Here is an 18,060-nt window from a genome sequence, read left to right as displayed (position 1 = left end):
AAGGTTACCCACTTCAGTATTTTGGCCTGGAGATTCCAGGGACTGGTCGCAAAGAGTTGGATATGATTGAGCGACTTTCTTTTCCTATTTTTACAGGCATTACTTCCTTTTGTCCTCACAACATTCTATGAGGTACACAATAGCTCTCATCTCATTTTAAGAAGAAGAAACTGAAGGTTACAGAAATTACATAATTGTTCAAGATCAAAGGTAGTAGGTGCCAGAACTAAGATTTGGATTTGGTTGGAGAAATCACTTGGTTCTCTGCATCTCCATTTCCTCATCAGTAAGAACGATTGTGTAGAACTTGGTAATTCATTTAGCAAATACTTACTAATGGCCTTTTAAGTGTCAAAGGCAATGCTGACTGCTAGAAGTAGAAAACTAACCAAAACACTTCACCCTTTCAGAATCCACAGTCAGTTAAAACTTTTGAGTTATTTTCCAGTTCAAAACTCTGTGTGATTTCTACTTAATCAAAAATTCTGTGCTATTTGGAGCAATCTAAGTATTCACCAATAGATGAACGGAGAAACAAAATGCTATATAGACATACACTGGAATGTTATTCAGTCTTAAGAAGGAAGAAAATTCTGACATGTGCTATATGCTGCTGCTGCTGCTAAGTCGCTTCAGTCGTGTCCGACTCTGTGCGACCCCAGAGACGACAGTCCACCAGGCTCCCCTGTCCCTGGGATTCTCCAGGCAAGAACACTGGAGTGGGTTGCCATTTCCTTCTCCAATGCATGAAAGTGAAAAGTGAAAGTGAAGTCGCTCAGTCGTGTCTGACTCTTAGCGACCCCATGGACTGCAGCCTACCAGGCTCCTCCATTCATGGGATTTTCCAAGCAAGAGTACTGGAGTGGGGTGTCATTGCCTTCTCCACATGTGCTATATAGAGAAGGATGAACCCTGAAGACACTGTGCTCAGTGAAAAAAACAGTCACAAAAGGACAAGTACTGTATGATTCCACTCATGTGAAGTATAGAGGAGTCAAATTTATAGAAGCAGAGAGTAGAATGGTGGTTATCAGTAGCTGAAGGAAGGGGGGGGGTGACTGTTTAACAGGGACAGAGTTTCAGTTTCACAAGACGAAAAGAATTCTAGAGACTGGTTGCCCAACGCTGTGAATGTACTTAATGTCACCTACGATATACCTTTACAAATGGTTAAAACAGTAAATTTTATATTATGTGTATTCTACAATTTTTTAAAACAAAAAAGAATTTCTTGAGGGAAGAGGGTATGAAGAGGTATTGCTTCATGGGTGCACAGTTTCAATTTGGAGTGGTAGAAAAGTTCTCAAGTGCTCAAGATGGATGGTGGTGATGGTTATACAGTTCAATGCACAACAGTGCCAGTGTGCTTGATGTCATTGAATCATTCACTTAAAACGGCTAAAGTAATACATGTCATGTATATCTTGGGCTTCCCTGGTGGCTCAGCAGTAAAGAATCTGTCTGCAGTGGAAGAGACCCGGCTTTGATAACTCGGTGGGGAAGATCCCCTGGAAGAGAAAATGGCAACCCACTCCAGTATTCTTGCCTGGGAAATCCCACGGACAGGGCTACAGTCCATGGGGTCTCAAAGAGTCGGACATTCTCAAGATGGATGGTGGTAATGGTTATGTAGTTCAGTGTACAACAATGTCAGTGTGCCTAACGCCACTGAATTGTATACTTGAAATGGTTAATATTAATACATGTCATGTATATTTGACCAGGTTTAAAAAGATATAAAACATTCCATGTGAACTGCTATAGAGAACAATGCTATCAGCCTTAAGTGGCAGAGTAGCCTTGGTGCTCAGAGGAGAAACTGAAAACGTAAGTGATCAGAAAATAGTTAACTACTGAACTATGTGGGCTGGAAAAACTTGCATCAGCTCAAGCTGCCTCTTTTTCTAGGTGTTACAGAGCAGGGTTGCTTTGACATCAACTTGCTTCAGGCTTGTCAAATGACCTGGGTTGATTCTTTGATGTTTAGTTTCACAAGCAACATTTTTCTTTGGAAGAAACTTTCAGCCATGGGAAACTACTCCCAACTGAAGGTTGGTGTGTTTAGAACACAATTTCCTGAATTCTATAATTTTCTACCCACTCAGTATAACTGCATATTCAAGATGGCCTACACCCAAAAGGCAGCATAATTCTACCCCCAAATGAACACAACCTGTTTTAGCAAATCTTCAATAGAGTTCTGCCCACAGGCAGTCTTTGAAATATATTAGCAGTTCTTTAGCAGACAAGTAATAATAGCTACTCAATCACCTGAGTTAACAGAAGTTTTTGAAATACCTTTTCATTAGAAATAAAAATGTTGCCTTAAAAGAAAAGCTGGAAGAATGGGAAGGGACTTTTTAGTTGCAGGTATTTCTCTAAGAGCTTGATCTCACAAAAGAAATGAATGTCCTCAGTTATGTCTGTAAGTAAGTATGTCCTTTAATACATTGTCTAACTCAGAATATGCATGTGTAGATGGAAAATATTCTAATTTTAATGGCATAAACACACAAATATTTACCCCTTAAATCTCCTTGGTGTAACAGAAGTTTCAATCCTCAAGGAAATCAACCCTGAATATTCACTGGAAGGACTGATGCTGAAGCTCCAATACTTTGGCAACTGATGCAAAGAACTAACACATTGGAAAAGACCCTGATGCTGGGAAAGGTTGAGGGCAAGAGGAGAAGGGGACAATAGAGGATGAGATGGTTGGATGGCATCACTGACTCAATGGATATGAATCTGAGCAAACTCCAGGAGCCAGTGAAGGACAGAGAAGCCTGGTGTGCTGTAGTCCATGGGGTCACAAAGAGTTGGACACAACTTAGTGACTGAATAACAGCAAGACAGCAAGGGTTATCACTTGCGTAGGAGTATTTGACCCAAATTGTGAAAATCTTTTCAGTGACAGTTTTGAAAAATCCACAACTATTTGCTTTTTCAAATAATCATATTTGTTGGCCCAAGATTTGGATAAAAAAAAATCTACTTGTTAGTTTTCAGAAATAAACTCTCAAATTGCTAAGACAGCTTGAAATTCTTTTGAACCATTTTTTTCTTATAGGGCAGAAGTAAAAAGTGCTTTAGGGATGGAAGATCATGTTTTTTGACAACAGCTATGGTGTTCTTTAATCTTCTGGTCTGAACAAAGGGGACGGGGGAGAGGTGAGACCTATTTGTATCAAGTCATAACACTCAAGAGGTAAGTACAGTTAGTTCTGCTTTAACATTTGCTTTGAAAGCAGGAATTTGTTCCCACATGATTAATATACTAGGGAGTAACTTGAACTTAATTCAAAATTCTGAATTTTGCTTAGGCAGGATTGCATTCACAATAAAACAAACAAAAAACCAGGTGAACACAGAAAAGCATAGCCACTTCCAGAGAGCATCAGAGGAATACAAACACACACACACATACAGCTCAAACACCTACCAGCCGCCTCAGTCCACCTGCATACCTTGTTAAAGCCATACCCATCCATGCCAGGGGTGTCAGTTTTGCATTGATGTCAGGTCTGAACTGAACTGAACCCTACTTTATAACTCAGACTACAACCCTGCACGCAACTGCTTCTCTCCTTAATTTTTCTCTCCTTCTTAGCCTCTTTTATATTTTCCCCTTTCTGTTCTTTCTCCTCTTTATTGTTCTTTTTTCTCACTCTGTCTCCCGCTTCCCTTTATTCTCTTCCTCCTACAGGGGGTGGCAGCTGTGGGTACCAGGTGGCTCCCACAAGAAATTATATGTTTGTTTTTTTTTAAGTTGAAGTATCATATTTACTGTAGTAAGGATTTAGTTCTTAACCATTTAACACGTATAAAACTGCCTCCATTTGTTTCTTTTTCGATGTGTCACTGATGTTTTGAGTGTTGCACCTGGAATCTATTTTCCCCCGTTTTCCCCTCATATGATTTTGCAAGTTCAGTGATTTTTAAAAGCATATATGTCAAATTATAGCAAAATTGATCGTAGGCACTTGAAATTCATATTGCTCTTTTTCTATAGCAACTGTACTCTCTTTCTTGGGTCTTAGACATGTGATATGGAAGCTAAAAACTATATTTAACTATATTAAATAACTATAATCTATTCTGAGATCATGAACTCTTGAAACATGGTAAGAATATCCTACAAAGCTGGACTCTAGGGCCTCCAATACCCTGGAAATCCTTAGACTGACCTGAAGTATTCTAGACCCAAGCTTCAAGAAGCAAGCCACAAAAAAATCTAAAAAGAAAAAAAAAAGAAGCAAGTCATAAGTCAGGAATGTCAGGCACTCAAGGGTGACTATTACCTGAGGTTTAGTATTTCTCAAGGAGACAATGAGAACATCACTAAATCCATAATTATTACTATTATACCAACTGATGTTCATTATGCTATTGTAAAAAGTTCTTAGTAATTTGAAAAGTGTAAAGGTTAATGACATAAATAGACCACTATTTATCAATGGCAAATTTACTTTCTCCATGTTCACCTCTGGAAAGATGAAAGTTGACTTCTACAAGGCTTCCCTTGTGGCTCAGCTGGTAAAGAATCCACCTGCAATGCGGGAGACCTGGGTTTGATCCCTGGGTTGGGAAGATCCTCTGGAGAAGGGAAAGGCTACCCACTCCAGTATTCTGGCCTGGAGACTATATAGTCCATGGGGTCGCAAAGAGTTGGACACAACTGGGCAACGTTCACTGTCACTTTCTTATGGAAACCATCCACAATGATGTCACCTGATTTAGAGTGTGCAAGTATGCAAGGCCTAAGATTATTATGTATGTATAAATGTGTTAAAACAATTTCAACCATTAGGTTTTCCATTGTTTACTTGTTCTTTAAGTGTTCACAATTCTCATTTTGGCTTCTCAAAGTGACTATAGAAATGAGTTTAAAACAAAGGCAGGGCAGTGAAAAGGAGGGTATTACATTTTCTTATAAACTTTATCAGTGTGGCTTCCGAGCATGATCATTCTGTTCAGGGTATGCTGGCATTAGTCCATTATTCTCTTTGATTCCAGTCTACTCAAAATGTTTCCAGAAGACAAGCAAAGAAGCACAATTCCTGCCTTTGAACTATGCTAGACCCAGCAGCCCTCTTCTTAAACTGAAATATTGATAGTACCACCTGTGTTCAAAAATTCCAAAGAGCCCTATTGACAGGTCATATGGATAGGAAAAACTACAAAAAACAAAAGAGGGCAGGGAGTTAGGAAAAAAGGGAGAGAGAGAGGAGGTAGAGGTGATGGAAATGTGTAAGATGGGAGAGAGGAATAAGGGAAGGTACATCTTAGTCTAAGTCCTAAATGAAGAATTCCATTTAAAACATTCTATAGGGTTATTTTGGAGAAGGAAATGGCAACCCACTGCAGTGTTCTTGCCTGGAGAATCCCAGGGACGGCGGAGCCTGGTGGGCTGCCATCTATGGGGTTGCACAGAGTCGGATACAACTGGAGCGACTTAGCAGCTTAGCAGCAGCATAGAGTTATTTAGTAGAGAGAGTTAACTATAAACTTGGCAGTAAGCATCATCAAGATCTTTTCTGCTTTCTTCCTTATGTATTTTTTATTTTTACCTTTAGTGGTGGGATGCCGGGTATAGGTTTTTATAATGAGAATATTGCAGTTACATATTGGGTTGACCAAAAAGTTCATTTGGATTTTTCCAGAACATCTTATGAAAAAACTTGAATGAACTTTTTGGCCAATCCAATATAATACATGGTAGACCCTGGCAGTTGTTCACAAAAATGTTTCCTTCCTTCTTTGGGCACACAGACTATATCTCCAAATTTATAGCTTGATGTGGAATGAGAGAAGAGGTGAGTCATTTCTACACTTGTCTCAAAAACTCTCCTTCCCCTGCCTTCTATCAATTGGTGCATGGAATTGCATGGTGTCCACTAACCTGGACATACACATACATGACTGCAAAAGGAGAAACTTCTGTTGTATTACATCACTAAACTGGGGGACCGATTTGTTACTGTGGCTTTACTTACACTTATACACTATGCCTTCCAAATTTTTAAAACAGTGTTTCTCAGCCAAGGGAATTTTGTCCCTTGGGGGTTATATGGCAATGTCTAGAAACAGTTTTGGTTGTCATGAGTGGGGATGGTGGTGGTTCTACTGACATCTAGTGAGTGGAGGCCATGTTTGATGCTAACATCCTACGGTACACACGACTATCCCCCATAACCAAGCACTATCCAGTCCCGAATGTCTACCATGCTGCTGTTGCAACACCCTGCCCCAGAGAGCTTAGGAAGGCAACCAAATCTTTGAGCTCTCTGCTAGACTCTAAGGGGAGATTTGCTATAACAATGTAGTAGTAAATGAGGCCTTTGGAGTGAAACCTAACATTCCAGTTCCTGTTTCACCACTAATCATTTACAAACCTTGGACAAGTTCCTTTACTCTCTGTACATGCAATATTCTTGTGCTAAAAATAAGAAAATTATAATAGTACCCACATAGTGGGGCTGTGGGTGAGGCTGTAACTGCTTAATTCAGTGCCTGAAATCCGGTAAGCATCCAAATACAAGCTGCTGTTAATGTTATGTTTTAGTATTTTTGTTGCTATTAAGGTATATAGCTAGAAAATTTAGAAGTAGTAGCCACGTAGTATGTTTACAGCTGTTCGGATTCATTGAGGTGGTGGGTGTCGTCACCAAGTTTAAGGTTTCTATCTACCATGCTCCCAGGAGAACCTGACCAATATAATTATTTTGAATAATTTTCCTAGGTTTTGACTCAAAATCTGGCTAGAACCATTTGGAGGGAATAAACTGACATCATTTATTAAGTATACATGAACTCTTGTGAACAGTCAACAACCACCTTTGCACAGCAACCCTACACACCTCCACTCACTTTGCTTTTACTAAATGCTGCCCACGTTGAGCTAGTTTTGATGTTCACTAGCAGTTAATCCGGAGAAGGCAATGGCGATCCACTCCAGTACTCTTGCCTGGAAAATCCTATGGACGGAGGAGCCTGGTGGGCTGCAGTCCATGGGGTCTCTGAGTAGGACATGACTGAGCGACTTCACCTTCAAGGAAATGGCAACCCACTCCAGTGTTCTTGCCTGGAGAATCCCAGGGACAGGGGAGCCTGGTGGGCTGCCGTCTATGGGGTCAAGCAGAGTCAGACACGACTGAAGCAACTTAGCAGCAGCAGCAGTTAATCAGAAGGTATGAACAGAATGGACAAAAGACATAAAAGGCCAGGCCCCTCCCCCTCCACCCCCAATATTAGACTGCTACCAGTAGAGGAGATGAATACTCAAAATCACTATGTTCTTACGTTCTAAGTTTCTGTCATTGTTAAGGTGGCAAGAGGTGAGAGTGGGGTAGAGCAAGGAAGGAGGGGGCATAAGAGCAACAAATAGGCATGGAAACAAATAGTCAAAGTGAAGTTTGAGGGGCTTATATACAGTGGTTAGATGTGTTATTTGACAAACAACTCCTATTGGCTTGGCCAAAAAGTTCATTCAGGTTTCCTATGTTACAGAAAAACCTAGACAAACTTTTTGGCCAACCCAATACATAAGCCTAAAACTACTTAGCAGGTTTGCTTCAAAATTACCATAGACCTCAAATGGTTTTAGCAAAGATCTCATTCACCCAATATGAGAAAAGCCCCTGGGAGGAAAAATAAAGAGACACATTCAAATAAAAGTGCTCAAATGCCATGCAAAAGAAAAAGTACATTAAAATGTGCCAAGTACTACAGTGTAAGCACTTTATTAAATCCACCCACGTAACAAGCCTTCGTTAAAAACAATCCCTGCCAAGTCCTACACTCTAGCATTGAACACATAATTCCCTCAGTATTCAAGAAATGTTAGTCTGAAGGAACCTCATAAAAAGTGTCAGTTTAATAAATGTTATTTAAACTGGAGGGAAAGTATTGAGTGAGGACATGTGCAAGTAAAAAGACAATAAAAGCAATGACATCTCATCAGCCTCCTCCCTTGGTTCAAAACTTTTCTCTTCTTGTCAAGTATCCTAAGCAGCTGTGGCTGGTCCAGGGAACACCCATGTAAAGCCATCCTTTCATTGCCAAGGGAGAGGAGTAGCAGAGCTATGAACTGACCTTTCCACACCAAACCATCTTCTCTCTCCAGCTGAATCAAACCAGGCTTCAAGAGAAAACACCTCCAAGTTCGATAGTGTTGTCTCTGAGAGGTGGTGCAGGACAAAACCCCACTCAGATTCCATGTTATCCAAGTCTTAGCACCTCAGCAGCCTAAAGGCTAAGTCTTTAGGCAGGGTCCAGAGTTAAGGCACAGCACAGACTTCCTGGGCCTGATCACTGGGTTCCTTCATTCACTCTGCACAGATCTGGGAAAGGCTCACTTCCCAAGTGTAAGACAATTCACCTTCTAGCTAGTGGATACCTCTGGTGCTAAGGGCAGCCTCTTCTCTAAGCTATGGGAACAGGCAGAATTGTGTTCAATGTGTTTCATGTCACTAAGTGGGTGAAAAGCATCTCTCTTCTCGTCCACCTTATCCTAACATTGTCTGTACTGCTGCTGCTAAGTCGCTTCAGTCCTGTCCAACTCTGTCTGACCCCATGGACAGCAGCCCACCAGGCTCCCCTGTCCACGAGATTCTCCAGGTAAGAATACTGGAGTGGGTTGCCCTTTCCTTCTCCAACTGTCTGTACTATCACACGATAAACAAAGAGTTCATGTCGATCAAGAAATACGAGAGCTGGAGGTTGGATCTCAACAGCCTAATCCTTGTGCAGCTACAGCTTTTGAACAATGCTGAATGCTTTTAACAAGGATTGCTTAAGGCTGTGGTTCTTTAAATTTTATGCAGCAAGGCTATAATAACAACTTCTTAGCTTTTTAGCACACTGTATGGATAATTGTGCTTGAAAAAGGATTTTAACTTTCTAGAATATGATAGAAAAAAATAAACTCACGTTACTTTTAATATTTTACCTACTTTCCCCTCACTAAATGCACATGTCCTCAACATCCCCAAATATGATTTAACTTAGCATTTCTTATATTTCAAAGATCCTATTTTGTAATAGGGATATAATTTCTAACTACACAGTATTAGATAATGTTATGAACTATTTAAAACCCTTCATAAAATGTTAAAACAGGCCATGAACTATATCCAGGGCCAAGTCTCATGAGGCTGTCAAAGGCTCTTTTATAGATCATTTAGAAAGATTAAAGAAACCTACTCTGCCCATGAGAATCTCTGGTCAGTCAATCTAAGATCCTATTAAACATGAAAGAAACCCTTATTTCCTACTTTCCAGCTATGAATTTCTCTCTCTTCACAAATTGTATCACTGGCGATTTTACTTTTAACTTTTAAAACTAGCTTTCATAGTTATTATCTCATTTTATCTGTGAATGCTAGTAGGAGCCATATATAGAAATGGAAATAACAGCTCTCTTGTTTCTCTCAGTATGGTCGATAGTCAAGACCTCACCTCTCTCTAAAATGTCAAGTGTACAAAAGCAAATGACTAGGATGTCAGGCAAAGGAGCAGAGGAGGGAGTTGCCATGGGGAGGGAATGGAGGGAACAGAGAAAAGGCCTGCGATGAAGACCAGAAGCAATAAGAACAATAACATTTCTCAGTTAAATCTTCAGAATTCATTTTTTAATTCCTAAATGGCATGGGAAAGAAAAAAAAATCCTATATATTTGGGAAAGATTTTAATACAATGTCTTTCTGTAGTGAAAGATGTACATTCTTCTTTGCATTATCACCAACAGCTGAGAATCCTATTGCCCAGATAACGTGTGAGCAGGATCTCTTCTCAGAAATAAGCTACTCGGATACTATGTGGTACCGTATTGAGCTACCAAGGCATACTGTGTTAAAATCTTTTAAATCATAGTATATATCAATGGCCTTTCACAAAAATGCTTGTTTATAAATTCTAAGGACAAAATATAAACCTGAGTGGTGAGGATATGTATGGATAAGATACACTACAGATAAAATCTAACAAAGGGAAATTAATACAACCAAGAACGACTAGTGAAGGGCATTCATTAGTGGGAACTCAAGAAAGCAGAGTGCACAGTCTGAACCCTGGAAAAGGAAATGGCAACCCACTTCAGTATTCTTGCCTGGAGAATTCCATGGAGAGGGGAGCCTGGCAGGCTGTAGTCCATGGGGTTGCAAAGAGTTGGACACGACTGAGAGATTTATCACTCATTCGCTCAGACAGTTTGAAACTATGCTACTGTGTAAGTGAAAAACAACTTCCCAGTTATCTCTACAAACAATTAGGCGGTTTTTCTTCAGAATAATTCTTGCTCAGAAAGTCAACTAACAAACTCTTTGTGTGGTGAGAACTTATGATGGTAGGTCGTTACTAAGTAGCCTTTTCCCCATTCAACTCTGCACTTGAAAAATCAAAGATACTAAAGAAATCAGCTACAGAATTTTTAAAACAGATTGGAAATGGATTAAGGAAAACAGATTTTTAAAGGAGTTGACATCTTGTGTTTTAAAAGAATACTCATAACAGTCCTTATTGGGTAAAGTTGCTGCAAGGTGGAAAATAATTGGTTATACTCCATAAAGGAGGGGTGCATGCTCAGTCGTGTCTGACTCTTTGTGACCCCATGGACCATATCCTGCCAGACTCCTCTGTCCATGGAATTTTCCAGGCAAGAACACTGGAATGGGTTGCCCTTTCCCACTCCAAGGGATCCTCCTGACCCAGGGATTGAACTCATGTCTCTCGAGTCTCCTGCATTGGCAGGTGGACTTTTACCACTGGCGCCACCTGGGAAGCCTCCATAAAGCAAAAACTACATAAAACGAGTCTAACCATTCTGTGAAAATTGTGATCTTGAGAAACAGAGGTGGTCACGTACAAAAGTGTGTGAAGAAGAGGCTGCAGTGACCAATCGTGATCTGAAGAGATTCTGCACTTTTCTAGGTGGGGAGGGGAAGTGACTCAAAGCATTCCAGAGACTTCCTGAACAAAGCAGCATCTTCTTCCTGCCCAGGTGCTTCCCTCTCTATTTGGGACGTTTTCTTCCAACCACCCTCCTTCCCAACACCCTCCATCTTTCTTCTCCCTATTATGTGTCACCTTAGATTCTCCCTGGCTTCTTTAGAAATAATCCAATTGCCTTCAAAATAATAATGTTGGAATCACCCACTTAAAAATGACTCTTTCCTAATGAAATTTCTACTATAGTGTATTACTAAATCTATTTATCTTTGTAAAAGACTTCAGATAAGACAGAAGATAGCTATAAATGGTGCTCAGTCTCAGCCAGCAAATTCAGAAGAGGCCTGAGATGATAAGTGTTTTCACTTATTAATTGCTTACCACGTGCCAGGCACTGTTGTATGGGCTTTTCATATATTATCTGATTATCATAACACCAACCCTATTAGGCAGGTATCGTTTATTAGTTTCATTTCACAGCTGATGAAATGAAAGCATAGATTTATAAGCAAATACGGGGCTTGGCAAACCATGGTCCTTGGGTCAAAAACGGCCCTAAAGTTTTCCTTGAACTTCCACACCCTTTCACTGGCGTAGAGGCTGGGGCTGCTGTTGGGATACAGTGGCAGAAGTGAACAGTTAGGATTGACAATTTATGGCCCAGAAACCCAAAAAGAGTTACCATCTGGTCCTTTATAGCAAAAGTCCACCAACCCATAGTGAAAACATGGCTAATTTATTGATAAGGGGAAAAAAAAAAGGCAAGAATATTTGTATAGTTTAGAATAAAACTTCTGCTGAAACTGTTAGAAAATAAAAAAAATTTAAGGTATTTTATTGAAGCAAAAAATCCTGTTTTAACCTATTTTCTTTCATAGATCTCTTATTGTATTTCTTCTCACCTGAAGTTTGTTAACTGGTCTCAGAAAAAAACAAGTGTTAATTCCAGCTCAGACACTAAAGGTTTCTCTGTTGGTATGGCGAGTTTCGATGAAGTGGTAAAGTTTCCAAGTAAGAAACAAAGAAAAACAGGCCAAAGAAAGCTTTGACAACCATAAATTTCCTGAGAGGTTTCACAAATTTTGGCAGTTTCACAGGTATTTCTTCTCAAGTACAAATGACATCATTGTTGAAATTCAAGAAACAATTGGCCTGGTTTACTCTACATTTGGTATCACATATTGTTTTGGTTGAACATCAATTGATTTTTTTCTATTTTTACTGGGAAGTTATGTCATAACTATTTTTAGAAGACTGTCTGGTTTGATCATTTGTGGGACTGAAAACACAATTGTGTCCTAGAATTTTTTTCCCCTAAAGCTATAAGAGTGTATGTGTTTGGTGGAGAATGTCCTCATCAGCAAATATTCCAGTTTATTCTGAAACACATTTTAGATTAAAAATCTAAAACAGGAAATGGGCACTAACACATGAAAGAACCTGGGATAGTACCAGGCAGCGTAGGGAGTATAGCTTCATAATGCATCAATTTGAAATATAATATTTTAAATCACTGAGAATGAATTAGCATCTGAACTGTTCCGATAATTATCATTTTATGCTTAAAAACCTAGCTATAATCAAAGTCAAATTAATAACTGGATAAGTCAACTATACTCCAGCATAAAATAAAAATTAAAAAAGAAATAATACAGGGAAACAACAATCATAACAAATTAATAACTTAAGTTCCAGAGTCTTGGATCTGGCACCTGAGCTAAGTTCAGTTTGCAGAGAGTCAAATAATTTACGTGAATTTTTTTAGTATAAAAGTAAAAGGTAAACACCTAAGACCAAGTCCAGGGTTCTTCTCTCCCTTTCACCACCTTCCCCTAAACAGCAACCAACACAGAAAACAGCATCAAACAGTAATTCCCACGCTTGTTTGTGCAGAAGAATCACCTGCGGATCTTCCGCCCACCCCCCCAGGCCACACCCCAAACCCATGAAGTCCCTCTCTGGCGGTGAGACACAGGCACTGGCAGCTTTGGAAGCTCCAGACGCCAGGAGACAACTGTGAGTAAGCTGAAGATGACCCAAGGGGCTCAGTCAACACACCCCTGACACCTGCAAGCGAGGAAGCTTGCATCCTGTCTGTCTGTCTGCCAGAGACTCACAGAGCTTTGGGGCAGGAGTCACTAACACAACACACCAGCGTAGGCACTGATATCATCAGGCTTACTCCCAACACGTAATCAATTCACGAATGCAAACATTGAGGGTCTTAACCCAGTGATAACAGCCCTAGGGCTTCCTCTTAAGTGATCATCTGTTTAAACATTCACACCATCTCTGCCTCTTAGGAGACACTGGGCTTCCTAAGAAGTCCTTTGTTGCAAGCCCTTCCTTGCCCTTTATTTCGGGGGATATTGATCCTGCAGGACAAACTTTAAACTCCCCCCGACAGCGCATCTTACCTCTACGATGCTCTTTAAATCTTGCACGTAAGTCCGTTCGGTCTCCAGAATTTCCTGCACAACTCTGTCCACATAGAGCAGCTTGGGGCTGGTGGCCGATTCGGCCCCGGTTTTGGTCGGCCCGTTGGCTTCCACTCTGCGCTGTGCCCGGGGCTGCCTCTCGCCGCCCTCGTCTGTGCTCTGCTGCCCGGCCGCACGGTCCGTCTGCAGCTCGCTGCTGGAAAATGGCCTGGCTGGCATCAGCTCCAGTTTTATGGCCCCTGCTTCCTTATCCTGAGGAAACAAGCCCAGATGGCTGCTTGAAACTAAGGTCATTCTGCTGCCGAAGGAACCATGGCTGTCCCGGGAGGAAGCCGAGGACGACGTGGAGCCGAAGCTGACCGGGCGGTCACTGTCGGAGAGCTCCATGGCCCCGAGGTCCCCGGAGCAGGAGTGCCTGGCTGTGGTTCTGAGATACGGAGCTTGTGTTACAGCTGACCGTACTTCACGACGCAACTGGTGCGCATCTATACACGTGAAGAAAAATAAATAAACGGACAAGATAAGCAAGATAGGCAAGTATTTAAAATTAGAGCAAACAGAAAGATTTGAAGGTGCTTAAAACTTAGCTCAAAGGACACGGTCAAAAGCAAAAAGCACGCTAGGTATAGACGGAAATGCAAAGATACCCATGGGACGTTGAATGGCAAAGGCAGAGTTTTTAAAGCGTCGCCTGCAATTGCGTCAGACTTAAAAGCCTTTGGAGCTACCTTAGACCTACTGAACGTCAGGCTGCCTTTTACCAAGACGCCAATGCCATGTGCAAGCGCTTTAAAGTGTTAGAATCACTGCACCTGGCCTCAAAGCATGAGCACCTGACTGATAGAGCGATTAGTCCAGATTTACTAAATCAAGGCTCAGCGCTCAGGGCACACGGAATCTACAGCTTCAGCAAGCACCAAGGGGATGCTTATGTATTTAAAAAACAAACAAAAAACCCCCCACATCCTATGTTTTATTAGATTAATAATATTAATAATATTTATTAATATTGACATATTAGAGTATTTTGAGAACCACTGTTCTAGATTTTAAGTATTTTACTACAATTCCACAAAACTTTACATTACCAACCTGGAGACACCACTACTTAGTGCTTAGTGATGCTGACAATTTTACACTTTACTTGTATATAGCATTAAATAAAGTGTTGCGTGGACAGTAATTCTCCAGTACTGGACAAGAAAACTCAAAATATTGAGACCCACATCCTCCTTAAAACTTAATCAGCCTATCACAACATTTATCTAAGTCGCTTCTCGAAAGCTGGCATTCCATTTGCTGTGTACATGGGGTTACACTGTTACAGAGTATATTTGACGAACTACTACTTTCCACGTGCCCAGTTAGATAACATGACAGTGTGACCATGCAATTAAACAATAAACATCAGAACTGTTTCTCAAGAAATGGGGCTGTTAGTATTTAGAAAAGGGAATAAGAAGAGAAAATTTAAAGCCTGTAGCACTTAAGTCTTGGGTTCAAAACAGGCCCGGTATGGAATTTAAAGTTTCAGAAGCTATTCTGATAAAACACAAAGTTCCAATCTTCTTCATTTGTAAGGCAGGATCCACACTTTATCCCCCTAGTAATGTGATCCCAAGTCTATAGAAGCAAAATGCCTTGCAATAGTGTGACTAATAAAGAAGTTTGCTTCATTTCAAAATCCACCCAAATCCACGTTTATAGATCTTGTTAGAAAAGTAGGAGAGTGAAACTCAGGTATGGAAGGTGGTAATAAGACAATAACAAGAATATAGATCAATGACAGTCTTTTCAAAAGGAACGTGAATTTGGTTTGACTCAATAATAAAGATCATCAAACAGCTGGTACCAATATTTCTAGAATATGAAAGAACCCATCAAGTCTATATCCTTTAACATTCAGACTTTTCTTGGTGGTTTAGAAAAGTGTAAGTGAAGTCACTCAGTCATGTCTAATTCTTTGCAACCCCATGGACAGTAGCCCACCAGGATCCTACGTCCTTTGGGATTTTCCAGGCAAGAGTACTGGAGTGGACTGCCATTTCCTTTTCCAGAGGATCTTCCCAACCCAGGGATCAAACCCAGGTCTCCTGCATTGTAGGCAGACGCTTTATTTTCTAAGCTACCAGGGAAGTCCTCTTGGTGGTTTATATTCATGGCAAATATTAGCATTAAGAGTGTACTGCAAATAGTAAAACTATGAATGTAAAATAAAGGAACTAACTTGGATCAACAAGAAGGAATGGTAAGAAACATGTAGGACATGAGTAAATTACCAGTATAACCACTACCACATGGTATATTTCCCACAATTTTTTAAAGTTTTTGTGATATTCTTTCTGCTTTCTCTGTAACAACTTTATGGCCTATAAAACTTGGATTGGTTATAGTAGTTAAAATGTGCTTGTGTGAAAAATCCTGGTCCAACTTGAATGTTGGAAAATCCGAGAAACAGCCAGGCATTTAGGTGTGTTTGCAGCAAAGGATGCTTACTCGTGTTTGGGACTGGTGTTAAGAAAGTCCTGGGCAGGGCTTTCCTGGTGGGTCAGTGCTTAAGAATCCACCTGCCAATGCAGGGGACACAGGTTTGATCCCTGGTCTGGGAAGATCCCACATGCTGCTGGGCAGCTAAGCCCACAAACCACAACTACTGAAGCCTGCACGCCCTACAGCCTGTGCTCAAGAGAAGTCATTGCAATGAGAAGCCCAAGCATGGCGACTAGAGAAGTAGTCCCAGTTCTCTGCAACTAGCGAAAATCCTGTGCACAGCAACAAAGACCCAGCACAGCCATAAACACACAAACAAATAACTTTTTTTTTTAAAAAGAAATTCCTGGGTAGTTAAGATTAGGAGCAAACACACATTGGCATCTAGCACAACCATAACCATAAGGTTGATGTCCCTTTCTGGAATGGATGCTGACTTGGGAAGTATATAGGATTCTTTATGGTCCCAAAAGGCCAATGAGACTGTGTTTATGTTCAGTTGCCCAGTCATGTCCGACTCTTTGCATCCCCATGGACTGCAGCACACCAGGCCTTCCTACCCCTCACCATCTCCTGGAGTTTGCCCAAGTTCATGTTCATTGCATCAGTGATGCCGTCCAGCCATCTCATCCTCCTTTTCCAGATGCTCTGATTTTCAAATACAGTAGTATCCACCCGCCCCCGTCCCCTCCCCCCCGCCCCCAACTTCTGTTTGGTCCTAAGTCATAGTCTCATTTGAGAAAACCATGTTTGATAGTTACATAACTCTTGGGAAATGTTCATTATCATGATGGTGAAAAATGAACACAACAGAGAGACTCATGTTTTGTTTTGTTTTACTTACTTTCACTGCAAGTTAACCAGCCAGTATTGGGATGGAGAATCCATTTTGGGCTACTAGGGCTGCTAGTGTCTTTTATACTTTCAAAGGCAGGAGGAAGTGGGACAAGAAACTCAAGTGAACAGGGTTCACTTCCTGGATGAATCTTACATGGCAACATGAATTGGACCCTAGCAAGGAAGACCTCATATGTTTCAATACCAGGCCACGTGCCATAGGGCACTGAATCAGCCTATTCAGACTGCCAACCAGACATTTTGTAAATCAGAATATATGAGGTATTTGGAGTGCTAGTATTTAGCCAAACTTACTGCCCCAAATTAAATACCTTCCAAAATTACCGATGACAGAAGTGAAACCTTTAAAGCTAGGTCATTTAATGGCATATAATAGGAGATTGCAGGTGGATAACAATTTTTATGTTGATTCATTGCTTAGAAGATAATTATAGTTTTCTCACATAAGGAAATGTTCTTCATAAAAATTGTCTAGTCTTGCTCTCACCTCCTTCAAAATAATTTCAGATTTCCACCCTCTCTGGCTTATTCTTCCTAATACAATTAATCAATTATTAATATTTATCTCCAGAGCTACATTGTTCAACATAGTAGCCAGTAGCCACATGTGACTATTGAGCGCTTGAATTGCAGCTCATCCAAATTGAGATGTGCTACAAGTGTGAAATATACATTCACTTCCAGACAGTAGAGAATCTGCCTGCAATGCAGGAGACCTGGGTTCCATCCCTGGGTCGGGAAGATCTCCTGGAGAAAGGAATGACAACCCACTCCAGTATTCCTGCCTGGAGAATTCCATGGACAGAGGAGCCTGGCGGGCTACAGCCCATGGGGTTGCAAAAAGTGGGACATGACTGAGCAACTAACACTATTTTAAATATTATATATATTTAATATTTAAACTTAACTTCCTTATCAATCTTTGTCCCAATAATAGTGAATGAAAAGGTACATACAGTTTGAAGTTTATCTTTTTTTACTCTGCTCATTAATGCACAATATTGTTATGAGTTAGCAGCAACAGCATTTGGAGAAAAGTGCTGTGTACTGGATATTGGGGTGGCTGGTTTCCCATGATAAACTGAAACACTCAGAGAGAAAACTGAAGAGCAAGAAAGCTTTATCCTCTGCTTTGCGTGAAAGATGTCCATCTGTGTTAACACTTGGGTAATTTGTTGCTTTGCTTTGCTTTCCTTCTCAAAACCTGTTTCTCTTACCAAATCTCAAACGCAGGGGCTAATAATATAGCAACGTAGGAGAACTTGCCAGTTGTTGCTAATGGCCTATGTCAGTGGCTCTTTTGACCATGAAAACCCTAAATAAGCTG

At 40.6% G+C, this 18,060-nt stretch overlaps 1 protein-coding gene across 5 annotated transcripts in view; it reads right to left on the bottom strand.

Annotated features, from left to right (window-relative positions):
- The window catches only part of PLEKHG1 (pleckstrin homology and RhoGEF domain containing G1), a 249,046-nt gene that overhangs the window by 92,939 nt on the left and 138,047 nt on the right, over nucleotides 1–18,060 (bottom strand). For all 5 annotated transcript variants that reach the window (XM_070376861.1, XM_070376859.1, XM_070376858.1 and 2 more), the window contains one exon: nucleotides 13,365–13,870. In XM_070376861.1, coding sequence (XP_070232962.1) covers nucleotides 13,365–13,772 — 408 coding nt within the window. In that variant the 5' untranslated portion in view covers nucleotides 13,773–13,870. The remainder of the gene's footprint in view (nucleotides 1–13,364; nucleotides 13,871–18,060) is intronic.

The sequence above is a fragment of the Bos mutus genome, chromosome 9 (assembly GCF_027580195.1).
Source record: "Bos mutus isolate GX-2022 chromosome 9, NWIPB_WYAK_1.1, whole genome shotgun sequence".
Taxonomy (NCBI): domain Eukaryota; kingdom Metazoa; phylum Chordata; class Mammalia; order Artiodactyla; family Bovidae; genus Bos; species Bos mutus.
Note: the sequence above shows the minus strand (reverse complement) of the source record. Positions and strands in the feature narration are given on the sequence as shown.